At 35.6% G+C, this 27582-nt stretch overlaps 2 protein-coding genes across 9 annotated transcripts in view; one reads left to right on the top strand and one right to left on the bottom strand.

Moving 5' to 3' along the window:
• Positions 1-1749: 1749 nt before the first annotated feature.
• Positions 1750-22784, top strand: LOC126977067 (spermatogenesis associated 6-like protein). 5 transcript variants are annotated; one of them, XR_007732139.1, is made up of 8 exons: positions 1751-1990; positions 2135-2318; positions 2416-2585; positions 4833-5002; positions 5654-5767; positions 7109-7261; positions 10019-10505; positions 22076-22781. XR_007732139.1 is itself a non-coding variant. In XM_050825756.1 (7 exons), exons 1-7 carry the CDS (start codon positions 1946-1948, stop codon positions 21787-21789), a joined length of 1038 nt encoding a protein of 345 aa, XP_050681713.1. In that variant the 5' UTR covers positions 1750-1945; the 3' UTR covers positions 21790-22784. The 5 variants fall into 5 exon arrangements, 4 of the variants coding, with proteins under 4 accessions (XP_050681713.1, XP_050681712.1, XP_050681715.1 ...); XM_050825756.1 differs by lacking the exon at positions 10019-10505 and having other exon boundaries at positions 1750-1990; positions 21588-22784; XM_050825755.1 differs by lacking the exon at positions 22076-22781 and having other exon boundaries at positions 10019-11264.
• The window catches only part of LOC126977053 (ATP-binding cassette sub-family G member 8), a 95481-nt gene continuing 79153 nt past the window's right edge, over positions 11255-27582 (bottom strand). The window contains exons 17-19 of one of the 4 annotated variants that reach the window (XM_050825721.1): positions 26878-27161; positions 24436-24661; positions 11255-12992 (exon numbers count right to left, since the gene is read on the bottom strand). In XM_050825721.1, coding sequence (XP_050681678.1) covers positions 12964-12992; positions 24436-24661; positions 26878-27161 — 539 coding nt within the window. In that variant the 3' untranslated portion in view covers positions 11255-12963. Of the gene's footprint in view, positions 13219-15354; positions 15639-22826; positions 24662-26877; positions 27162-27582 lie in introns of those variants that run through there. The other 3 variants (XM_050825719.1, XM_050825720.1, XM_050825718.1) reach the window with 3 other exon arrangements.

The raw sequence follows: 27582 nt of genomic DNA, 5'->3' as shown, positions 1-27582 counted from the left end.
ACATAAACTTGTTATGCCTACTACTCGGTTGGGTCGAGTTAGTAAGTCTTTTGTTGGGCGATGTATATGCTTCTACAATATGATCCCAGAAAATGTACAAAACAAATGTGTTACGAAATTTAAAAGAATTGGTAAAAAACGTTTGTGTGGGAAAGGTTATTATAGCATAAACGATTTTCTTAATGACACCACGGACTGGGATTAAAGCCAACACCCTCAGGCTCTTTAATTATTAATGTTTATTGTACGATATTACATTGTAATCCATATTTTATATAAAAAAAAGCCCGCTGAGTTTCTTGCGCCCATTCTACTCAGGTCTGAGGCAGTCTCTTTTGAATGGGTGGTAGATTTTGACGTTCAATAAGTGATTATAAATCCTATTTTGAATAAAAATATTTGAATTTGAATTTAAGTCCAACCCAAAAATAATGCCTTCAATTTTGAGGCGGCTTTTGCTTGCAGAAAGATAGTGTCTCAAAGTAATATACTCTAATAACAAATTAATAATGAGTAAAATTTTATCATATATAAATAGATCTCTAGGATCATCAACAACAGGGATTGATCTCTTAAGTGGTATCTCTCCAGAACTGCCCAACATACTTCTAGAAATAGATATGAAATTTTGTAAAATAAGAAACAAATCACAATGCCCATGTTACTCCTTTTCTTACCAGTGTATTTTTCAACCCTTAACATACTATGTTATGTATACTGATGGAAGTAAAGGGAGTGACTATGTACATTCTGCTCTATATCATCCACAAACCAAATTTTGTAAAAATTTTGTTCTACAACAATCATGCTCAATTTTTACAGCAGAATCATATGCAGTCTATCAGGCATTAATAAGAATACGCGAAATTCACAACTTTAAGAACTTTTTAATAGTAACCGATTCTTTAAGATTAATAAAAGGTTTAACTAATATTACAGTTAATTTTAAATCTAACTATATCCTCTTTTTTATAAAAGAAATAATATATAAATACCACCTTGAGCATATTCAAGTGGCCTTCCTATGGATGCCATCACATAAAGGTATTACAGGTAACGAAATGGCTGATAAGACTGCATATGAAGGTATTAATTCAGTTGATGTTAAAAATGTTATAGAGATTCCTATGACTGATTGTCTCCAATATATTGACCAAGAAATTCAAAAGTTATGGTTAGACATGTGGAAGAAAGACCAAGATAATATGGCCGCATACAGGAAAACATACCTGTCAGACCCTGGTACAATCAATTGAAGGATTGCAACAGAGATTTTATTACCACGATAAATAGATTGCGTTTTGGACATAATACTGCACCGTCACACCTTGCAAGATTGGGTATTGTTGAGAATAAAATTTGCCCACATTGCAATTCAAATGAAGGAACTATGGACCACCTTATTTTCGACTGCCAAACATTTCTGTTTGACAGACTTGTGCTGGCTAGTGAAATCAGTGACTCCAAAATTTTATGTGATTCTTCATCCCACCCGCCTCCACTTGATCAATTATTAAGAGACAAAAGAAGTTATAAACCATTATTTAAATATATTAAGAATACAATTCTAACAATATAAAATAAAGTGAAGTGATAAGTGAACTGTGAAATGAAAAGTATACATATTTAGATAATAAAAAAAAGACTGGACTTAAAGGTCTTAGTTACCAGGTCATAAAATCCCAAAAGTAAAAGTTTCATTGTCAATGTCATTGTCAAAAATACCAAAATCAGCAGGTAAATAAAATGTAATTGTTTTGTTTTGGAAATTGGTGTTTTATTTTGAAATTTCAAAATTTTGTGAATATGTGTTATTGATGGATTTAGGATTATGATAGTTAACAACCAATTAATTACCTAGTAGCCACATGGTCAAAATGTAAAGTACTTGGTATATAATTAGTAGTAAATAACTTCATATTTCAGGATATTATGAATTCACAAAATGCCGAAAGTTATCGAAATAACTATCGAAATCGATATTCAAAAGGTGCATAAATTATTTTCGTTAGAAACAGTGAAATTATGGATATAAATTGAATCAAAATATATTCTTAGTCCAAACCAGTGCCAAACCCTTAGAAAGCAAGTTACACATTATAACACATCAAATTATATCATCATAACTTTACAGGTTTCATGTCCAGGGGTTTGGTTGTGTCAGGATGGACGGGTCTCTCTCACAGTGTATGCTCTTGGTACCAGCTATCAGACTTGTCTACTCCCTCCAACATTTCCATTGATGTTCCAGGATATATTTTATTTCAAAAAGAGATATCAGGAGGGATGCGCGCTCAATAATATGTGTTGTTTACTAAGTATGTAGTTTTTTTAATAACTTCCCTTTTCTGTGAAAATGTTTCTCGCAGCTTGGTTTATACATGCTACAAACCCATATATGTCATTACATTACAGAGGATGAAACTATTTACTGTGAATTGGTCCAATGGTGTGATGACTGTACATCAAGTGAATGTGTGATATTGGCTCAGTATCTGGGCTCTCTAAATGATGTATTGTTTCCGCCAAATATGTGTTCCAATGATGGTGTTGACTTGCTAATGAGAAGGTCTAAGAATTTTCCGGTAGGTACTTGTTTATTTAAATATTTATTTTTAGTTACAAAAATTATTATTCAGCTTTTAAAAATATTTTTATGAAAATTTTGTATGATATATGCTTAACTAAGATACCTAAATTTTCATGAACTATACTATGAGCATTTACCAGTGGGAGGTTCCTTTATATTATAGGCTTGCACATAATAGTTCATAACTGGGAGTGGTCAACTTAGTTCTCAGGTCCTTAATATACTAGTTCGATCTTTTAGTTTGTTAGTTCCTTTCTCGAATCCAATACTGATTCCCAGTAGTTTACTAAAGAACATTGAACTACAGTGAAGTCCTTAGATGCGAACTAAAAATATTATAGTTAGTGAACATAATTAGATACCTACTGACAACAAAAACAAAAACTCGAAAAATCATCAACAAGGGCTGGAAGAAACTTGTATCTTCTAGGGAGTGAACTGTTGAGATGGTCGCGGACCCCATCAAAGGAACCACGACTACATTTCGCGTTAACCCATTTGTTGTATCACCCCTCTTTGATAATACACTCACAGGCATAATTAACCAACCTTGTATTTCTTCCAAATTGCAGAAATTGTCAATCTTAGACCACATATAATGATAGGTAGGTTAAAAACTATTTTTTTTTTAAGAAAAAGAAACAATAAAAATATTGAAAAAAACTTGTTTATTGAAGGATGCTATCAAAAAAACTATTTTTTTAAGTCTTCAATGAAAAAAAAAAAAAAAAAATCATAAATATTGGTTCAATTAAGAGAAAAAATAAAAATTAGTAATAAGCTTTGCCGCCTCTAGAACTTATGACTTCTTGAAGCCGGTTTGCCAATCCATCCATGATATGTTAAATGTACATTTGGGGTACATGTATTGGGCTCTCCTCTACCGCAACTGTTTTAAGCTCTCCTGAGGTCGTAAGGGCTGGTACTCTTGCTCATGCCTTTTGAGGTTGTCCCAAATGTGCTCAATTGGGTTAGGATCCGAACTACGTGCCGGCCAAGGTAAAACTTGAATCCCGACCTCATGTAGAATCCCACTGATGAATCTTGCGGTATGGCAACGTGCATTATCATGCATTAATTTGAAATTTTTGCCAATGAACGGTGCGTAAGGTATGACATGGTCTTGAAGGACATGTACCACGTACCGTTGAGCGTTTATACTGCCTCTATCAAACACAACAAGATCAGTACGAGGCCTCGTAAGAGATACCACTCCAATCCATTATGGAACCTTCTAGGTAACCCACTGTTTCCGTTATAGCGCATGGAGAAAACCTTTAATTTTTCGCTTGTAGACACGTTGACGTCCATCTTGACCTCTTAAGGCTATTCTGCTCTCATCTGAGAAGAGTACGTCCGTCATACCTCCATAGTACAGTCAGCATATTCTCGCGCATAACCAAGTATAGCTCTACGATATTGTGCGAGCAGCTATGGGGCGCGAGCTGGATGAAAAGCTCTCAGATTTCCTTCTGCCAGTCTTCTTCAAATGGTACGTACGCTTACACTGACATTTCTCACCTCAAAAAGAGCTTCACGAGCTTCAACAGCGGTCGAAATGGTCATCTCGTGTTGAAGTGCATCGATATCGACCTTGAGCTGGCATGCGGGTGTATAGGTCCTTCTCCCGAAATCGTCTGAAGGCATCTCGTACCGTAGTTCGAGGTGCACCGAGTGTACGAGCGATGAAACGTTGGCTGTACCCACCGTCAGCCAATGCCACTGCCCTGGCTACACCAGTTGCATCGAATGGCATTTTTCTCAGTGAAACAATGTCCGTTCAAACAATGAGCAAACACTACAATATCAAATTAAATAATATTCGCACACTAAGACAGAACAGAAAAGGAAATGTTAACATAGTAACACAACTGCAATAATTTCAAACAACAACTAAATTCCAAAAACCCTTCGGTGACACAAATTTAGGAAACGAAATGAGAGTATACGTGTTTAATTTATTGCTAGAGTTGATAAAATATCAAACAGTTGATAAGACATAGTTAACTTTAACAAATAGGGTGACAAACCATAATGGTGGGCGGTTAATTATGCCTGGGAGTGTACTTCCTGAATTACCTCGGCTAATATCCGAATTCTAGATCCTAAAGACTCACGTAATTGTCAACTCCGTTGTCACCAAGTGGGCATCATTCTAACTCTTTAACACAACATCTGATAAATTTTCAACCTATCTGCTATTTCTTTTTATTGAAATTTTGCTAGTCTGGCATTTCCACAGGGTATACTATCACCAAAAATTGAAATAGCTACCAAGGTGCGAATTGATGAAGTTTGGAGTGTGAGCTGCAATAATATGAAAAGTGGTCAAAAACAAAACAAGTGTACCTGCAGGCCGCCGGATAATGAACCCAGGCAAGGGCAAGTGTGTCATTCAGCCCAGTATCACAGGTCATTATTAGTAGCTTGTTTATTCGTATAGCTAAAGGATAAGGCTTAATATTATGTTTTAAATAAGTATATTTTGTTTTATTACATTTTGTTATTTTCAAGTAATCGTCTGGAATTAAATTTAGAAATTAATTTGGTAGCATACATTGGTCGCACCGTTCAAAAATTTTCGTTTTAAATTACTATAATATAACGTTTATCACTTTAAAATTATGCCTGCATCAATATAATTGATAATAATTTTAATTCGAGATAAAAATTACTTTTTACAAAATTCAATATATAATCTGTGAAATTAAAATATTTGAGCGAGCGAGTTTGAAGTAAATGAAAAGCGTCAAATGTCAGTCGCAACCAATGAATTAACCTCTCCGCTTGTTTTGTTTGTTTGTTTTAAAACCTTGACGTCATTGTACCTGTAATGCTTACGGCAACAGTGAAAACCGCTAATACGGCAGGCGTTTAAAGCGCGATTGGCTATTTTCAACAAATTTATTTAAATACTTTAAGTTATTTTTTTAATACACCTCTTATGCAAACCTTTACCTTTAATATTAATAAAGTACTATTATTTATATGTGCTACCTAGATAGTCAGTGCCACCCGAGCCCCCACTAGTATTGATTGATTTATATGAGTATATTTATTTAGGAACAAATGTAAGAAAGGCAGGAGACGATCAGGGTCACGATCCAGATCTCGGTCAGGTGGTTCCCGCTCATGCTGCAGCCTTGATAATGATGCTGTCACTTGTCAATGCCCCAAGTAAGTACAAGCAAATACACAAATGCATAAGTATGCACATAAGTACGTCAAACGATCCGTAAATATATATATGTTTATATATTCTCATGCCACACACAAGATAGTCTGAACTCTTGCTATGATCTACAGTCTTGGTCGAACTTTAATTGAAAAAGGAGACTGACAGTTGGCTGACTAGATGTAAAGTGACGTCATCACCTGGCCACAACATTGTCAATATTAGTCGCAACGCATAACATGAACGTGAGTGATACAAAAATCCGGTCACGTGGAACCGCGCTCGTCATTCTGAACCTAGCGTACCTACGGGTACCTCTCATGATAAACGAGCACTCGCAGCCCATAATCTCTTGAAACACCACTACCAGAGCTCACAAGTGTTTCCGGCGTGTTAGATGAGTGCATGCTAGGTTTAAGGTTTTTTTTTTATATGAGAGGGGGCAAACGGGCAAGAGGCTCACGGGATGGGGAGAGGTGAGGCAACCGCCCATGGACATCCGCAACAACAGGTATGTCAAGAAATGCGTTGCCGGCCTTTAAGGTGGGAGTATGCTTTTTTCTTGAAGGTCCTTAAGTCGTATCTGTTCGGGAAGATATATATATAAAACCGGTACACGAGTCGTATCGTCCTAGTACATCGCGCCAAGAAGCTCATTCCATAGTCTATTGTATTTTAGTGCACATATAAAATTTGAAAAACAAAATTTTATGAACGATGCGGGATTCGAACCCACGACCTCCGGCGTTCCGTGCAGGTGGTCTAACCAACTGAGCTAACCGTTCGAGTACCGAATATGAAGCCACAACCTAAGAGTTGAACAAAGCAAACAGAATTTTATAACGAGGCGGTACTCGAACGGTTAGCTCAGTTGGTTAGAGCACCGGCACGGAACGCCGGAGGCCGAGGGTTCGAATCCCGCATCGTTCATAAAATTTTGTTTTTCAAATTTTATTTCCTAGAAGTGAGGGTTATACTTTAAAAACATAACATATTGTATTTTAGTGATTATATTGAAGTGACTGTATTGTAGCTTGTAATGATGTGTGGAATTAATTTATCTTTTTATATTGTTTTGATATTTTAGCGCAAAGGACTTCTATTTACTTCTATATAATTATGAACTAAATTGTTTGTATGTTTATGTGCATGATGTGTTCACCTGTAACTGCAGGAACACGATTTTTGGACTTTGTGTTACAACTTTTATGAATTGACATGTGTATTCTGTGTTGGTGGACCTTGAGTAAATAAAAATAAATGTATAGTATAGCTTAACTGTTAGCACACAGCTCGTTTGTACTTAGATATAATTTACTAAGCGATAGTTTGTCTCCCTCTAGTCCCAAAGCCAAGTCTCGTGCCAATGTCTATGACAACTCTGCACGTCAAGGTCGCGCGGCCCGTAAAGAATACAGCGTATATAATGTGGAAACCAGTGGCAACTTGTGGGGAGCAAATCCTCATGATCCCGCCAGTGAATCCAGCAGTTTCAGGTCAATATTATAGAAATGGTCAAAATACAGTAGTTATTGGCTGTAGGTCAATAGAAGATAGATGAATGTAATTTTATGTGCATAGGTATAGACCTAGTTTGTGGATTATTCATGATTTCACGTAGTAGATATTCATAAATTCTGTACCTAGTATTATTTACAAAATAAAGACCAAATCATTGAAGATTGCATCCTCGTTGTCTTGTCGTGAATCCAGTTTTGCTGTTCTTATCAACGGTGTGACCAGAGATAGGCATACTCGTATTATACTGTGTTATAACAAAATAACTAATTTTAACATTTCTTAGAGACGTGTTTTGTTAGTAGACCTAACTATAACAGCGTCATTGACAAGTAACAATAACGAATCCAAAATGGAGTTTATCATACCTTTTTAGAATCTACACATACTAGCCATGTTTTTAAGATAATGGGCAGCTATAGCACCATACTTTTTTTTTTCACAATCAAGGGTCAAAACTACAAGTAATTACAAAAAAACGGAAAAAAATTACTTAAAATGTTAGTTTTAATAATATTTTACGATAACATGGTCTATAAATGTAATTAAATTTAATAAAACAAGTCTTTAGGAATACGATGCCAAAAAATACACAAAAATACCTAATTTTAAAGAAATGGCAACCGATTGAATGATCAAAAGAGCAAAAATTTAGAAAAAAACTAAAAGTATGCATCATTTTTACACTGTTGATAAAACTGACGTAAAAACTAGATTTGATTGTAGCCTGACATCGGGGTTAAGTCCACTTAACGGATTATCCATTATTTACGACAGACCCTGTATAATCTAACGGCCGTTCCCAATATTCAGTCTATCTCTTACTTGAGATAAAAATCGTAACTATCATTGAGTATTCTGTCCCAATAAACTTATCGACGGTACCTCACCTTATCCGTACACGCTGTTTGTCAATGGGACGATATATAGCTTACCAGCGTTAGAAGTTTGTATGGAAATTGTAATTCACGCGTCCCAATATAAGGCGACAAGAATGACTTATCGGGTATAGTGGGACAGCTTCAGATTATTGACAGCTAATTACTGACAGTAGATGGTAGTAATTTATCTCTATCTGTAGATAGTATATTGGGAACGGCCGTAAATCATCTATATGAATATGATCCATCGGTTAGACACACCTTAAAGAAGCTTCGCCTCCTGTTTAAACATAAGCAATGTCTAAAGATTGTTGAACGCTAAAAAAATATTTTTTTATAATAACACAGATATTGTCCACAATCATAACGTTACTTACATCTCTAATTTACCTATACATATAGGATTGCACAGTATTGACTGAACAGTAATAATTAAAGTACATAGTATTAGCTGGATTTGAAAGTATGTTTATAATTTATTTTTAATATCTAATGACTTTAATACTGCTCCTATCACCAATGCGCTCAAGGTCGTTTCACAATGCGAGAGCAGTATTGCCATTATCGCGCACTCGCTTGCACTTTTTAGCATCACTTTTTTCTATTGGCGTTTACACTTTTTTCTCGCTGAAGAAAAGTACAATAGACATAGATCGGCCTAACGGCAGGTTATCCGGTAGGCGTAATATATTATGCGATAGCGATTCCTCCCGACCTTTGCCACAAAATTATTGAATTAAAAATTTAAATTGTATGTTATACTAAAACTAATCACACTTTCCACAAATTTAAATATTTTTATTCAAAATAGGATGTAAAATCACTTATTGATTTATATCACAATATACCTGTCTTTTAAAATACTTTAAAATATTGATATAATTAAAAATATATTTTTTAAGTAATTTTAAGTTATCAAAATAAATATTTGTAAAAATTAATAAAAGGAATTAAAAACACTGGCCTACATAAGAGTACAGAATTATGAATACTTGACCGGTGACCGTTCACACAACTCTCCCCTAGTTAGTCGCAACGATAAGAGTTATCAAAGAAAATACTCCCCAAGCTTGCTTGGCAGTCGGAAGCCCTCGTACAGACACCCAACAGTCATTCTCTTCTACCACTACGAGTCGTCGCGATAAAACTGTGACTACACTCGCTTCTTGATGCTCGCTAGCTCGTTTCTGGCTATATTAAATTGTGGTTCATCGTCGGTGATGGGACAGTGATAATGCAGATTTCACTCACGAAGTGATTCCTTAAGGGTACACTAGTGGACGGCTCCAATTCGTTGTAGGGCGCGACTAAAATGCAAGCTATCTTATCAGTAAGAAGATAGTGCGCTGAGACACACCCACTGAATAAATTAATTAATGACATATAACCAAAACGGGCTCGTAAAAGGAGACAGGTCTTTGGGCATACGGATATATTGAAAAAGCTACTGAATCTCCCTACTCTAAATAAAATTATTTCAATTCTTAACTAATCTATCTCTGTATGGTAACAGTTATATCATATTCAAACTCCATACGATGTTTATTTATGCCCCAAAGACGCGTTAAAAATACTGTTCAAATATGGAAGATTCGACGCCTTTAACTTTCAACACATAATTATTATTACTTTTTTGTTTCCATACAAGGCTAGATAATAATTAGACAAATATTATTTACTTTTTATATTAAACGGCACTGTCAATCATGGTAGTAATCACCATACTACGTTTGACCGACTAGCGCAACCTTAAATTAGAATTACTTCTTCCAGTATCAATACAACCTGGAACTAAATGTTTTCTTCCATATTTCTATAATCCAAAATGAGTATTAACGTATTCTTTTCATTTAGAGCCTCGTTAGAAAAAGATGAAGAACCATTGGAAGTTGAGGAGAATATGCAGAAAAATCTTCTTGAGAGCTGCTTCATCGAACCAGAGCCGCTTTACAATAGATACACAGAAAAAAGGCGCTACACCAATAAGACGTCGACATGTGTTTGTGAGATTTGCAAACGGTATTATGAAATATTCCACAGTAATGGCAATTGTTAAATGTTGAAATTGTACGAAAAGTTGTAAAATTACCTAAAGGTCAATAGATCCCAAAACCGTTCAGAATCGGCATTTGAAGTTGTATGTGCCGCAGTTACCTCGTTGTGCAAATGTGTGTATAATTATGAGATACGATTTTTTGTTACATTAGTAGAGCCTTTATTCTTAATTTATTTCCTAGAGATGGGAAAGAAATTGTGAGGCTCCCAGCTCAATGCGGCATAAATAGTTTAAAAAGCGCCTAAAGCTATAGCCCTTTCAGTCCATCAACAGCTTATCTTCTTAGTTTTTTTTTAAATTAATATCTGCAATCAGTTCCCAAACTATCAGCAGATGTGATGGATATCTAGAATGTTGTGGGTAGAGTGGTCCATCGACCTGTCTTCCCTTCTTCAAGTCCAGTTTGACAATGCTATTTCGCTTGAGTTTCTTTTTATGATTTATAGTTGGTAACTCCACTGCTTTTGGTTTGGTTTGGATGAACTGCTAAAAATTTGTTTTCTATAAAAAAAGTACACCAAGCTTATGTGTATTTGTGTTGATTTTGCAATCATGACCAACTATTATTAAAAACAACTGTGATTCCTCTGGTGTTGCAAGAGATTGTGGGCGGCGACCCGTACCGTACGCTCGTTTGTCCTCCTATTCCATAAAAAAAACCAAGTGTTAATGTTTTCAAGCTAAAGTATGTAAACATGTAACTTTATACATATATGGGTGACCAAAGTAAAGATTTAATGTATTATGTAAATTATGTACCACAAAATTTTGTATTATTAATTTAATAATGTATATCTTGGCGACTGAATGGCGGTAACTGGTACAATATTTTGCTTAGGTATTTAAATACTTGAAGAATTTATTTAAATCAATGAATTAATTGTTACGCACTTAAAATGTACTTCGAACGTACCTATTTGTCTTATATGTAGAAAAATTGTATAGAACTTAAATCAATTTTATTATGTTATTTAATTTAAAATATTTATTGTTACAATCACCATTGAGATTTTAGATCATGAAATAAAATGCTATTAAATATAATCACTGTTTATTTATTATAATTCATCGAGGTAACTTAATTACAATTTAATGTTATGGCTCCTCTAAAAGTAGATTTAACAAATATATTATAATTATTATATAAATGAGCATTTAAAGGCAGTGAAGGTAGCAAACAGTTTAACTGTGGGACTGGGACCAGTTATTTAAAAAAAATTGGATTATTGCATTTTAATCCATGGAATTATGGAGCTATAGTAGTAGTAGTCTGCCAACAGAGTTGAAATAAAAAAAAAACTTATTGATAAAAGATATACGGAATAATTTTAAAAAAGTAATTAATTTCGCAATTGAAAACATAATATTATAGTCCCTGCCTAACTTGGAACTTAATATCTGACTAATGCCTTCAGCTATTTAAAAACCCGCTTATTCATAATGGTCAGCTAACTTTAAACAGCCGCGAGTGTTTTTTCTCATTCCGACTTAGGTCAATAGAAGAAGACAGAGTGCGAATTAGCAATGCTTTAAGTTAGCAGACTATTATGAATAAGGGGGTAATTGTATAATAATTTATGTAATTGTACGTAGATATATTTTTACGGATGGAAGAACAATTCAGCCTTCATTCATAATACTTCTATAATAAAAATAAACTAAAGGTTATATAATAATATTATGTTTGTACATCATATCTCACACTAGTTTTACTTAATATAAAAATCGTAAAGCTAGAAGAAATACAAGATTTTTTTACAACAGACAAATGATTAGGTATATTTTAACTATTAACTTAAATATTATTAAATAAAATACCACAATATCTGGTGGTGAATAATAGTACCAAAAGCACCATATTATATAAAGGAAGTTACCACCGAAAACTGCAATGGAGGAAGTATGAAGTCTATATAATAACGTAAGTGCAAATCTGGTTTACATAATTAATGTTTATATTTGAGTATTGTAATAACATTAGATAACTTATCCGTCTAGAATCTAGATCATAGGTTCTCGACGTTTGCGATTGAGACTTTCAGGGGGGCAGTAGAAAACCCAGAGAAAATTAGAGGGCATTGAAATGGCGCAGATGGGGCGCGGGTAGATTAAAAAATATAGTCTAAAAAGGCAAAAAAATACACGAAAATACTCTAGAAAAAAAACATATTCTCAAAGTGGGCGGTGAACAAAATGAGGTTGAGAAACTATGATCTAGATAGACTGTTAAACTTTATTTTCAGCAAACGCACACTAAAACAGATTGACACATATTTTGTGTATGTATTGCGAGTGTAAGACGTAGCTTGTCATGCACACTAAAGAATAAACCTGGCCTGTTCTTATGCGTTGCCTAAAAGCAAGAGGCTCTATCTAGATTATCTATGGTAGGTAATAACATGTACATTCATTGTCTCATTAGACATCTTCCTTCGTCCTTCTATTTGTTATAATTTCACTTTTGAATATAGATCATAGCAAAAATTATTGTGCGATGACAGATTACAGTGTCCAGTTCTGAATAACTTCGTTATGAAGACAGTTTACACGATATCGCTATTCGTCTAGTTCGTTCTGAAGTTGCCACGCGCACCTGTTTGCGCAGACGTATTGCGGATTCGCCTGTCGGTGACCCTACTTTAGTTACTGCGCAACTATTCACAGCAACGTCAGAGTGAACTAGAAGTTTGGCGAAGGCGAACTTAAGTAATTGCATAAAATCACGACTAATAACATATTTAAATTAAGGTGTATTAACAGTTACTTTGTGACCTTTCAAAGATCTTTTCTCCTTGCTTTTCACATATTTCGTACAGTCGAACACAAATGCACTAATGGCGACTAGAGCAAAGACTGTATAAAATATAGCCAAAGCTATGAGGAAATTATCTTCGGTGTCCCACAGGCGCTCTGACCTCAAGTACTCGTAGTTTGAGAGGACTTGGGTTCCGTTTGGCGGCGGGCAAGGCGACTGCACTATTATGTCGAGATGTTGTCTCTGAAATCAATATTTCAAACGTAAATATCTTATTTAAAAACCCGCGACCACTTAAAAATTATATATTACTGGAGATGATCACGTTAAACCAAAAACACGCTGTGATAGCCGCTTTATCATTTACTTTCCGCTCATAAACTTTCGGAAAAAATTAGAAATTAGATACAGTTAAAAGAATAAATTAATGTTATTTTTTCCATAGTAAATTGACAATTATTCGATTTTTTTTATGAAAAAGGAGGACAAACGAGCATAAGGGTCACCTGGTGTTAAGTGATCACCGCCACCCACATTCTTTTGCAACACCAGAGGAATCATAGGAGCGTTGCCGGCCTTTAAGGAAGATGTACGCGCTTTTTTTGAAGGTACCCATGTCGTATCGTCCCGAAAACACCGCACAAGGAAGCTCATTTGTAGTACGAGGAAAAAAACTCCTTGAAAACCGCACTGTGGAGATATCCATTCCAGATGGATGTTTCCAGTTTCCAGATGGATGAGGATATCCCCACCAGATGGTGGGGATGATATCCTAACTTGTGGCGTGTCGTGCGAAGGTGGAATTCGGCGGCAGGAATCAGGTTAAACAGCTCTTCGGAACACTCCCCATGATAAATGCGGTAGAAGACACACAATGAAGCGACGTCTCTACGCAACGCCAAGTGATCCAGCCGTTCACAGAGCACTGGGTCCCCGACAATTCGAGCTGCTCTGCGTTGCACGAGATCAAATGGATCGGGCTGATACTGGGGTGCGCCAGACCAGAGATGACAGCAATACTCGAATTAACTGTCAAAACGGTCAACGGCCAGTATTGTAATTTTATATCAAGTATGCCATTTTCCAATAAAAGACAATTAAATAAGTAGTAGGTATAGATCCATATTATATCATTTGCATACCAATTCTAAGATTAGCGGGCCTACCATGAACTCTTATTGCGATTCAATTGACAACCTAAAATGAATTGCTTTGTTTCGTACGACAACGTGATTAGAGCTATCTAAGTTAGGTTGACGTCAAATCAACTGATTAAATCGCAATGATGTCAGTTGAATGTCAAAAACGATGACAATTGAATCGTAAACTGATTTACTTAGTTCGTTCATTGATTCGTACCATGAGGTAATATTTCAACCTAAACTGGATAGCTTATGTGTCAAAGTGAGATATTCGAAAAAAGTTGCTACTTCCTTAGAGGAAAGTGAATCGTTATGTTAATAAGTTTTAAAAAATAGTGAAAACATACAGAAAAGGAAAATATTATTGATGAAAGATGAGATGAGAATACTTCATGGGACTGTTGTAAAACAAAATACTGAAAATAAATACCTACCAAAAATGAAAATACCAAAGACGAGGCAGTAAGAGCCCGGGCTATAGCCTGTACGCAAGAACGAATAATTAAAAAAAATGTTCTCCTCCTTTCAAATCAATGGAGGTGCTATAAAAACTCGTTATTTTTACGAAAACACCTAAGCAAACATTTAATTTTACTGTAATTCAAAGAACTATATTTATTTATATTACTATTATTTAATAAGTACAAAAAGGGCGTAATAGTTTATAATTTGACGCTATAAAGCGTAATTTTAAAATGTATTTTTATTAATTTCTACGCAAGAAAACCGCTAAAATCATATAATTTTAGGTTTCGAAACGCAACGCATATGGTTCGAGTAAGAGAGACAAACTTATTAAAGGACTGTAGAGCGACATCTCTCTCACACCGCGGACCACAAACAAATTTATTTCGTTCATTCTTCATAAGCAATCCAAACGCCATTCAGTAAAAGGCACCTCATGGTACGAATTTTAGCGGTTTCCGTTTAGGTATCTAAACTGAACTGCATCGGAATCGCATCGCTTATTAAAAGTTAATGCTAGGGCCCCAGTTTTTGGTAAGCTAAAGGAGAATTGTATCCACGGACATTGCGCCACTTTTTTCCCCTTTGCTATCCTTTGACTCGTGGCTTGAGTTAAATTTGGGCAGTGGTACAATTTGGTCTCCTACTCCGTAATAATGAAAAAAAAAATATAATAAAGTCTTCTGAAATACCGTTTCAGTTACCAAGATGGCCGATTGAAAAATAAAGTAATACAATTTTTCTCAACGGGATATTATAGATGTGTACAAACCTGTTTATTAGTACACCTAAGATCTTTACTAATACTACTTCTCAGTGCGGTTTCGCTCATTTCCCGCCGCAGAATCTCTGGGATAACCCATCTGGACGGAGAGACATAATCCAGCCATGAGGTGTACGGTGGCAGATCTTGTTGCTGCAGCATGACCCCGTTGACCAACGTGCTGAGCAGGAGACAGAACCCGGATATCACTGATGCTGTCTTCTCCATCGGAACTAGGAATACTGCCGCGCGGCATAGCATCTGTATGCTGATGAAGTATAATACCATATAGCCTGGAAGTAGAAATGTAAATAGAATTATACTGTAAAATAGAGAGCAGTACAGTTAAAACTAGTGTGGGGCAGTTTATGTGAGTTTTACAAAATATCGGCCTCAACAGAGCTTGTATGAAATAGTTGAAGCGAGTGGAGGCAGCATGTGACATAATATGGAAGTCCGTAATATGTGTCTGCTGCTCTGGGAGGCAGGCTGTGATTAGGCGCCTTTTTCTGTCATGTAGTAAGCACGTAGTAAGTAAGTTTGAGAAATTGTGAAATTAGAGGTGTAGTGAGACTTACCATCTTATGCCTCAAAGTGACGTAATTGCAATGCCACTTAGAATTATGCGTTCAATATAGAATGTCAAGTGCAGGGCGTAGTAACACTTACCATCACGAGATCGTTTTCATATCGTCACAAACATTATGTAGGTAATAATTCTTGCACATTGAATTTTATAATTAATATAATTATGATGAACATAGTTAATAGCCCAGCTCGTCTCACAACAACCGACTTAACCATAGTGTTAATCCTTGTGGTAGAGAAGTTTCGGTAGGTACAACATGTAGTTGCATAATTATAATTATAACATTATAACTATGTATATAATTGTACTTTACCCGAGTTTATAATTATTAAGAATTACCTACAAGAGTATTATAACAAGAAATATGCGTGAATTCTAATAAAGTACAAGACCGTTACGTAAGTAGTTCTAGTACTTGCCTATTAATTCAATATAACAAATAATAAAATTTATTGAAGTAGGCGGTACTTTGCGGAAATCCATAATTATCAAAATGTTTTTTGAGTTTTCTTTTGTGTTAATTCCGCCTATTTGTCTTTACACAATTCCACACGTGTTTCCGCTCTACACGGAGCGTCCTTATGAGAAGTTGACTCGCCAAACTCCGGCACGAGACTGCAGTCTCGTCAGACAAATATTGGTGGAAACACTAAAAGAAAACTCAAACCATTTGGATAACAAATACTAAATATATATTGTAATTTAACATCCGATATATATGTATTACCTAAGTAAACATAGAAGCCGTCATAATAAGCCGCCGCCTGCGCATACAGCCCGCTCATCGCGTAGCTCGGTACCAAGTACGCCAGCCACGTCACCACTCCCGACCATAACTCCAGGAATTGCAGGAATTAAACATTAAAAATGTAGATGTCTGTCGATGGTTTCAACTAAAGAAAGGAAATTGATGTAAAATATAATATTATTTTTTCCCAAAGTTTCGAGAGCTCTACATCCAACAGCTGCCCTGTTCAAAGCAGTCCCTTACCAACATTGCGACCTATACCCTGTCACGTACACACAGACAGCTGAGAACGCGTAGAAAGAGGGCTATGTATATGGAAGTGTGTACATTCACTCTATACCTTAGCTGTAATGTTTTATTTAAGATACCAGAGTCAACAAATCATCGCCCGTGACCGCAGGTCAATCTCTATTAATATCACAGAAGCGTTATCGGCTTTTTAGGTGGGGTGATTCTTAAATAGCGTATTTGATTTATATAGCTAATAAAGATCACATTGTCTATTACTAGTACTAGCAAAATAGATAAAATATAGCTCGTAGTTTTTGTTCCACCAACAGAAGTTACCGTTAACGTATATATTACCTGGTAGTATAATGTTTACGACCTATCAATAAATTCGGGTACAGTAACAGCGAATTCATGCTTAACTTTTCTATGTTGCTGTATATCTGTTAGACACTGAGCTCTACTATATACCTCTGGACTAGCGGCTGTCAAAGTACTTTTGTGCCTGATTCGCCATTTTGGCGAATATCAAACAGGCCATGTAGAGAGAGACTGCGGTACTAAAACTAGTGATGACAACCTCAGCAAACATCGATAGATGGTGGGTAATTATTTACACAAAAATTGTGTAGGTACTTTATTACGTTGATTCTTGAAGCATAAATAACACGGAAAACGAACAATGTAAAAATACTTCAGAGTAATGTACGTTCCTTCGCAGCCATTTGTATTATACGTCAAAATTAGTTCTCTGGACGCTCGCGAGTACGCTTCAAATAGGCACAAAAACATATGGAACACCTTGTCCAGTGGTACCTATTTATACAGGTCAATGGTAAGAGGTGTTCATCTCTCTCGCACACTACTCGTGCACAAAGAAGAAAAAGAAATTGTACAGTGGACTGAAATGTGACACGGAAATATTTTTGGTTATTACGCCCTTTTCGATCCCAGTAATAATGCAATAATTATCAAACACATAATTGTTACCTGTTTGTCAGTTCCAAGTACAGATGTTTATTTTTTTTTCGATATGAAAACGGTGTCATGACACGGCTGCCAATATGATCAATATTTATTGTAGACGTACAAGGTGCCTCTGTACATACTCTATATTGTAATTTTTCTTTTTGAACCCAAAGTTGTAGGGTTATGAGCACTCGCTATATAAAACGTTAAAAGTTAGTATTGTGTCTGTGTAGAAGTAACCTATGGGCTATATATTGTAAATTTTACTAGATTTTACAAAAATCCCACCCAAAATTATGAACCCACAAGTGTTTCCGGCGTGTTAGATGAGTGTATGATAGGTTTAAGGTACACGAGTCGTATCGTCCTAGTACATCGCGCCAAGAAGCTCATTCCATAGTCTATTGTATTTTAGTGCACATATAAAATTTGAAAAACAAAATTTTATGAACGATGCGGGATTCGAACCCACGACCTCCGGCGTTCCGTGCCGGTGCTCTAACCAACTGAGCTAACCATTCGAGTACCGAATATGAAGCCACAACCTGAGAGTTGAACAAAGCAAACAGAATTTTATAACGAGGCGGTACTCGAACGGTTAGCTCAGTTGGTTAGAGCACCGGCACGGAACGCCGGAGGTCGAGGGTTCGCATCCCGCATCGTTCATAAAATTTTGTTTTTCAAATTTTATTTGTGTATTAATCCTAGAAGTGAGGGTTATTACTTTAAAAACATAACAAATTGTATTTTAGTGATTATATTGAAGTGACTGTATTGTAGCTTGTAATGATTTGTGGAATTAATTTATCTTTTTATATTGTTTTGACATTTTAGCGCAAAGGACTTCTATTTACTCCTATATAATTATGAACTAAATTGTTTGTATGTTTATGTGCATGATGTGTTCACCTGTAATTGCAGGAACACGATTTTTGGACTCTCTGTTACAATTTTTTTGAATTGACATGTGTATTCTGTGTTGGTGGACCTTGAACAAATAAAAATAAATGTAATTAGCAGTATAGCTTAACTGTTAGCGCACAGCTCGTTTGTACTTAGATATAATTCACTAAGCGATAGTTTGTCTCCCTCTAGTCCCAAAGCAAAGTCTCGTGCCAATGTCTATGACAACTCTGCACGTCAAGGTCGCGCGGCCCGTAAAGAATACAGCGTATATAATGTGGAAACCAGTGGCAACTTGTGGGGAGCAAATCCTCATGATCCCGCCAGTGAATCCAGCAGTTTTAGGTCAATATTATAGAAATGGTCAAAATACAGTAGTTATTGGCTGTAGGTCAATAGAAGATAGATGAATGTAATTTTATGTGCATAGGTATAGACCTAGTTTGTGGATTATTCATGATTTCACGTAGTAGATATTCATAAATTCTGTACCTAGTATTATTTACAAAATAAAGACCTAATCATTGAAGATTGCACTCTCGTTGTCTTGTCGTGAATCCAGTTTTGCTGTTCTTATCAACGGTGTGACCAGAGATAGACATACTCGTATTATACGGTGTTATCACAAAAGAACTAATTTTAACATTGCTTAGAGACGGGTTTTGTTAGTAGACCTAACTATAACAACGTCATTGACGTAACAATAACGAATCCAAAATGGAGTTTATCTTTTTCTATTACAAAACAGTGTTTAGCTTATGCTTAACTAAAACGTCGTTAAGCATAAAATAAAATGCCATGTACAAGAAAAATTAAAGGAATGGAACGCAATTTTTGTCACTCGTCATCTATCTATCTAATCTAACGGCCGTTCCCAATATTCAGTCTATCTCTTACTTGAGATAAAAATCGTAACTATCATTGACTTTTCTGTCCCAATAAACTTATCGACGGTAACTAACCTTATCCGTACACGCTGCTTGTCAATGGGACGACGTATAGTTTACCAGCGATAGAAGTTTGTATGGAAATTGTAATTCACGCGTCCCAATATAAGGCGATAAAAATGACTTATCGGGTATAGTGGGACAGCTTCAGATTATTGACAGCTAATTACTGACAGTAGATGGTAGTAATTTATCTCTATCTGTAGATAGTATATTGGGAACGGCCGTAAATCATCTATATGAATATGATCCATCGGTTAGACACACCTTAGAGAAGCTTCGCCTCCTGTTTAAACATAAGCAATGACTAAAGATTGTTGAACGCTAAACAATATTTTTTTTAAAATAACACAGATAATGTCCATAATCTTAACGTTACTTACATCTCTTATTTACCTACACATATAGGATTGCACAGTATTGACCGAACAGTAATAATTAAAGTATAAAGTATTAGCTGTATTTGAAAGTATGTTTATAATTTATTTTTAATATGTCATGACTTTAATACAGCTGCTATCACCAATGCGCTCAAGGTCGTTTCACAATGCGAGAGCAGTATTGCCATTATCGCGCACTCGCTTGCACTTTTTAGCATCACTTTTTTCTATTGGCCTTTACACTATTTTCTCGCTGAAGAAACGTACAATAGACATAGAGTGGCCTAACGGCAGGTTATCCGGTAGGTGTAATATATTATTCGATAGCGATTCCTCCCGACCTTTGCCACTAAATTATTGTATTAAAAATTTAAATTGAATGTTATAATAAAACTAATCACACTTTCCACAATATACCTGTGTTTTAAAATACTTTAAAATATTGATAAAATTAAAAATATATTTATTAAGTAATTTTAAGTTATCAATATAAATATTTTTAAAATTATTAAACGGAATTAAAAACACTGGCCTACATAAGAGAACATAATTATAAATAATTGACCGGTGACCGTTCACACCACGCGGCGAGAACCCTAATTAGTCGCAACAATAAGAGTTATCAAAGAAAATACTCCCCAAGCTTGCTTGGCAGTCGGAAGCCCTCGCACAGACACCCAGCAGTCATTCTCTTCTACCACTACGAGTGGTGCGAGTCGTCGCGATAAAACTGTGACTGTAGTCACAGTCGCTTCTTGATGCTCGCTAGCTCGTTTCTGGCTATACTAAATTGTGGTTCATCGTCGGTGATGGGACAGTGATAATGCAGATTTCACTCACGAAGTGATTCCTTAAGGGTACACTAGTGGACGGCTCGAATTCGTTGTAGGGCGCGACTAAAATGCAAGCTATCTTATCCAACATGATGTGCGAAAGTGATACATGCTGTAAGGAGCAGTAAGAAGATAGTGCGCTGAGACACACCCACTGAATGAATTAATTAATGATATATAACCAAAACGGGCGCGTAAAAGGAAATAGGACTTTGGGCATACGGATATATTGTAAAAGCTACTGAATCTCCCTACTCTAAATAAAATTATTTCAATTCTTAACTAATCAATCTCTGTATGGTAACAGTTATGCCATTTTCAAACTCCATGAGATGTTTATTTATGCCCCAAAGACACGTTAAAAATACTGTTCAAATATGGAAGATTCGACGCCTTTAACTTTCAACACATAATTATTTTTACTTTTTTGTTTCCATACAAGGCTAGATAATAATTAGACAAATATTATTTACTTTTTATATTAAACGGCACTGTCAATCATGGTAGTAATCACCATACTACGTTTGACCGACTGCGCAACCTTAAATTAGAATTACTTCTTCCAGTATCAATACAACCTGTAACTATTTTTTTTTCCGTATTTCTATGATCCAAAATGAGTATTAACGTATTCTTTTCATTTAGAGCCTCGTTAGAAAAAGATGAAGAACCATTGGAAGTTGAGGAGAATATGCAGAAAAATCTTCTTGAGAGCTGCTTCATCGAACCAGAGCCGCTTTACAATAGATACACAGAAAAAAGGCGCTACACCGATAAGACGTCGACATGTGTTTGTGAGATTTGCAAACGGTATTATGAAATATTCCACAGTAATGGCAATTGTTAAATGTTGAAATTGTACAAAAAGTTGTAAAATTACCTAAAGGTCAATAGATCCCAAAACCGTTCAGAATCGGCATTTGAAGTTGTATGTGCCGCAGTTACCTCGTTGTGCAAATGTGTGTATAATTATGAGATACGATTTTTTGTTACATTAGTAGAGCCTTTATTCTTAATTTATTTCCTAGAGATGGGAAAGAAATTGTGAGGCTCCCAGCTCAATGCGGCATAAATAGTTTAAAAAGCGCCTAAAGCTATAGCCCTTTCAGTCCATCAACAGCTTATCTTCTTAGTTTTTTTTTAAATTAATATCTGCAATCAGTTCCCAAACTATCAGCAGATGTGATGGATATCTAGAATGTTGTGGGTAGAGTGGTCCATCGACCTGTCTTCCCTTCTTCAAGACCAGTTTGACAATGCTATTTCGCTTGAGTTTCTTTTTATGATTTATAGTTGGTAACTCCACTGCTTTTGGTTTGGTTTGGATGAACTGCTAAAAATTTGTTTTCTATAAAAAAAAAAGTACACCAAGCTTATGTGTATTTGTGTTGATTTTGCAATCATGACCAACTATTATTAAAAACAACTGTGATTCCTCTGGTGTTGCAAGAGATTGTGGGCGGCGACCCGTACCGTACGCTCGTTTGTCCTCCTATTCCATAAAAAAAACCAAGTGTTAATGTTTTCAAGCTAAAGTATGTAAACATGTAACTTTATACATATATGGGTGACCAAAGTAAAGATTTAATGTATTATGTAAATTATGTACCACAAAATTTTGTATTATTAATTTAATAATGTTTATCTTGGCGACTGAATGGCGGTAACTGGTACAATATTTTGCTTAGGTATTTAAATACTTGAAGAATTTATTTAAATCAATGAATTAATTGTTACGCACTTAAAATGTACTTCGAACGTACCTATTTGTCTTATATGTAGAAAAATTGTATAGAACTTAAATCAATTTTATTATGTTATTTAATTTAAAATATTTATTGGTACAATCACCATTGAGATTTTAGATCATGAAATAAAATGCTATTAAATATAATCACTGTTTATTTATTATAATTCATCGAGGTAACTTAATTACAATTTAATGTTATGGCTCCTCTAAAAGTAGATTTAACAAATATATTATAATTATTATATAAATGAGCATTTAAAGGCAGTGAAGGTAGCAAACAGTTTAACTGTGGGACTGGGACCAGTTATTTAAAAAAAATTGGATTATTGCATTTTAATCCATGGAATTATGGAGTTATAGTAGTAGTAGTCTGCCAACAGAGTTGAAATAAAAAAAAACTTATTGATAAAGGATATACGGAATAATTTAAAAAAAGTAATTAATTTCGCAATTGAAAACATAATATTATAGTCCCTGCCTAACATGGAACAACTTAATATCTGAATAATGCCTTCAGCTATTTAATAATTGTATAATAATTTATATAATTGTACGTAGATATATTTTTACGGATGGAAGAACAATTCAGCCTTCATTCATAATACTTCTATAATAAAAATAAACTAAAGGTTATATAATAATATTATGTTTGTACATCATATCTCACACTAGATTTACTTAATATAAAAATCGTAAAGCTAGAAGAAATACAAGATTTTTTACAACAGACAAATGATTAGGTATATTTTAACTATTAACTTAAATATTATTAAATAAAATACCACAATATCTGGTGGTGAATAATAGTACCAAAAGCACCATATTATATAAAGGAAGTTACCACCGAAAACTGCAATGGAGGAAGTATGAAGTCTATATAATAACGTAAGTGCAAATCTGGTTTACATAATTAATGTTTATATTTGAGTATTGTAATAACATTAGATAACTTATCCGTCTAGAATCTAGATCATAGGTTCTCGACGTGGGCGATTGAGACTTTCAGGGGGGCAGTAGTAGACCCAGAGAAAATTAGGGGGCATTGAGATGGCGCAGATGGGGCGTGGGTAGATTAAAAAATATAGTCTAAAAAGGCAAAAAAATACACGAAAAAACTCTAGAAAAAAACATATTCTCAAAGTGGGCTGTGAACAAAATGAGGTTGAGAAACTATGATGTAGTTATACTGTTAAACTTTATTTTCAGCAAACGCACACTAAAACAGATTGACACATATTTTGTGTATGTATTGCGAGTGTAAGACGTAGCTTGTCATGCACACTAAAGAATAAACCTGGCCTGTTCTTATGCGTTGCCTAAAAGCAAGAGGCTCTATCTAGATTATCTATGGTAGGTAATAACATGTACATTCATTGTTTCATTAGCATCTTCCTTCGTCCTTCTATTTGTTATAATTTCACTTTTGAATATAGATCATAGCAAAAATTATTGTGCGATGACAGATTACAGAGTCCAGTTCTGAATAACTTCGTTATGAAGACAGTTTACACGATATCGCTTAGATATATATTCGTCTAGTTCGTTCTGAAGTTGCCACGCGCACCTGTTTGCGCAGACGTATTGCGGATTCGCCTGTCGGTGACCCTACTTTAGTTACTGCGCAACTATTCACAGCAACGTCAGAGTGAACTAGAAGTTTGGCGAAGGCGAACTTAAGTAATTGCATAAAATCACGACTAATAACATATTTACATTAAGGTGTATTAACAGTTACTTTGTGACCTTTCAAAGATCTTTTCTCCTTGCTTTTCACATATTTCGTACAGTCGAACACAAATGCACTAATGGCGACTAGAGCAAAGACTGCATAAAATATAACCAAAGCTATGAGGAAATTATCTTCGGTGTCCCACAGGTGCTCTGACCTCAAGTACTCGTAGTTTGAGAGGACTTGGGTTCCGTTTGGCGGCGGGCAAGGCGACTGCACTATTATGTCGAGATGTTGTCTCTGAAATTAATATTTCAAACGTAAATATCTTACTTAAAAACCCGCGACCACTTAAAAATTATATATTACTGGAGATGATCACGTTAAACCAAAAACACGCTGTGATAGCCGCTTTATCATTTACTTTCCGCTCATAAACTTTCGGAAAAAATTAGCAATTAGATACAGTTAAATGAAATAAATTAATGTTATTTTTTCTATAGTAAATTGACAATTATTCGATTTTTTTTTTATGAAAAAGGAGGACAAACGAGCGTAAGGGTTACCTGGTGTTAAGTGATCACCGCCACCCACATTCTTTTGCAACACCAGAGGAATTATAGGAGCGTTGCCGGCCTTTCAGGAAGATGTACGCGCTTTTTTTGAAGGTACACATGTCGTATCGTCCCGAAAACACCGCACAAGGAAGCTCATTTGTAGTAAAAAGCTCCTTTTAAACCGCACCAGTATTTGTAGTAAAAAGCTCCTTTAAAACCGCACTGTGGAGGATACATCCATCTGGAATGGATGAGGATATCCATTCCAGATGGATGTTTCCAGTTTCCAGATGGATGAGGATGTCCCCACCAGATGGTGGGGATGATATCCTAAATTGTGGCGTGTCGTGCGAAGGTGGAATTCGGCGGCAGGAATAAGGTTAAACAGCTCTTCGGAACACTCCCCATGATAAATGCGGTAGAAGACACACAATGAAGCGACGTCTCTACGCAACGCCAAGTGATCCAGCCGTTCACAGAGCACTGAGTCCCCGACAATTCGAGCTGCTCTGCGTTGCACGAGATCAAATGGATCGGGCTGATACTGGGGTGCGCCAGACCAGAGATGACAGCAATACTCGAATTAACTGTCAAAACGGTCAACGGCAAGTATTGTAATTTTATATCAAGTATGCCATTTTCCAATAAAAGACAATTAAATGAGTAGTAGGTTTACCTAAACCTCCTCCTCATCAAATGGACCTCCATATTATATCATTTGCATACCAATTCTAAGATTAGCGGGCCTACCATGAACTCTTATTGCGATTCAATTGACAACCTAAAATGAATTGCTTTGTTTCGTACGACAACGTGATTAGAGCTATCTAAGTTAGGTTGACGTCAAATCAACTGATTAAATCGCAATGATGTCAGTTGAATGTCAAAAATGATGACAATTGAATCGTAAACTGATTTACTTAGATCGTTCATTGATTCGTACCATGAGGTAATATTTCAACCTAAACTGGATAGCTTATGTGTCAAAGTGAGAGATTCGAAAAAAGTTGCTACTTCCTTAGAGGAAAGTGAATCGTTATGTTAATAAGTTTTAAAAAATAGTGAAAACATACAGAAAAGGAAATGGATGAATGAAGGATGAGATGAGAATACTTCATGGGACTGTTGTAAAACAAAATACTGAAAATAAATACCTACCAAAAATGAAAATACTAAAGACGAGGCAGTAAGAGCCCGGGCTATAGCCTGTTCGCAAGAACGAATAATTAAAAAAAATGTTCTCCTCCTTTCAAATCAATGGAGGTGCTATAAAAACTCGTTATTTTTACGAAAACACCTAAGCAAACATTTAATTTTACTGTATTCAAAGAACTATATTTATTTATAATACTATTATTTAATAAGTACAAAAAGGGCGTAATGGTTTATAATTTGACGCTATAAAGCGTAATTTTAAAATGTATTTTTATTAATTTCTACGCAAGAAAACCGCTAAAATCATATAATTTTAGGTTTCGAAACGCAACGCATATGGTTCGAGTAAGAGAGACAAACTTATTAAAGGACTGTAGAGCGACATCTCTCTCACACCGCGGACCATAAACAAATTTATTTCGTTCATTCTTCATAAGCAATCCAAACGCCATTCAGTAAAAGGCACTTCATGGTACGAATTTTAGCGGTTTCCGTTTCGGTATCTAAACTGAACTGCATCGGAATCGCATCGCTTATTAAAAGTTAATGGTAGGGCCCCAGTTTTTGGTAAGCTAGAGGAGAATTGTATCCACGGACATTGCGCCACTTTTTTCCCCTTTGCTATCCTTTGACTCGTGGCTTGAGTTAAATATGGGCAGTGGTACAATTTGGTCTCCTACTCTGTAATAGTGAAAAAAATATATAATAAAGTCTTCTGAAATACCGTTTCAGTTACCAAGATGGCCGATTGAAAAATAAAGTAATACAATTTTTCTCAACGGGATATTATAGATGTGTACAAACCTGTTTATTAGTACACCTAAGATCTTTACTAATACTACTTCTCAGTGCGGTTTCGCTCATTTCCCGCCGCAGAATCTCTGGGATGACCCATCTGGACGGAGAGACATAATCCAGCCATGAGGTGTACGGTGGCAGATCTTGTTGCTGCAGCATGACCCCGTTGACCAACGTGCTGAGCAGGAGACAGAACCCGGATATCACTGATGCTGTCTTCTCCATCGGAACTAGGAATACTGCCGCGCGGCATAGCATCTGTATGCTGATGAAGTATAATACCATATAGCCTGGAAGTAGAAATGTAAATAGAATTATACTGTAAAATAGAGAGCAGTACAGTTAAAACTAGTGTGGGGCAGTTTATGTGAGTTTTACAAAATATCGGCCTCAACAGAGCTTGTATGAAATAGTTGAAGCGAGTGGAGGCAGCATGTGACATAATATGGAAGTCCGTAATATGTGTCTGCTGCTCTGGGAGGCAGGCTGTGATTAGGCGCCTTTTTCTGTCATGTAGTAAGCACGTAGTAAGTAAGTTTGAGAAATTGTGAAATTAGAGGTGTAGTGAGACTTACCATCTTATGCCTCAAAGTGACGTAATTGCTATGCCACTTAGAATTATGCGTTCAATATAGAATGTCAAGTGCAGGGCGTAGTAACACTTACCATCACAAGATCGTTTTCATATCGTCACAAACATTATGTAGGTAA

This window comes from Leptidea sinapis, chromosome 43, assembly GCF_905404315.1.
Source record: "Leptidea sinapis chromosome 43, ilLepSina1.1, whole genome shotgun sequence".
Classification (NCBI taxonomy): Eukaryota; Metazoa; Arthropoda; class Insecta; order Lepidoptera; family Pieridae; genus Leptidea; species Leptidea sinapis.
The sequence above is the reverse complement of the archived record's forward strand: the minus strand, read 5'-3'. Positions and strand labels throughout refer to the sequence as shown.

What these genes read in the sequence shown, in the direction of transcription:
- LOC126977067 (XM_050825756.1), top strand. Translation starts at nt 1,946, where the DNA reads ATGCCGAAAGTTATCGAAATAACTATCGAAATCGATATTCAAAAG. An exon ending in TAATATGTGTTGTTTACTAA is followed by an intron (nt 2,319 to 2,415) that starts GTATGTAGTTTT and finishes ATTACATTACAG; the next exon opens with AGGATGAAACTATTTACTGT. An exon ending in GTCACTTGTCAATGCCCCAA is followed by an intron (nt 5,768 to 7,108) that starts GTAAGTACAAGC and finishes GTCTCCCTCTAG; the next exon opens with TCCCAAAGCCAAGTCTCGTG.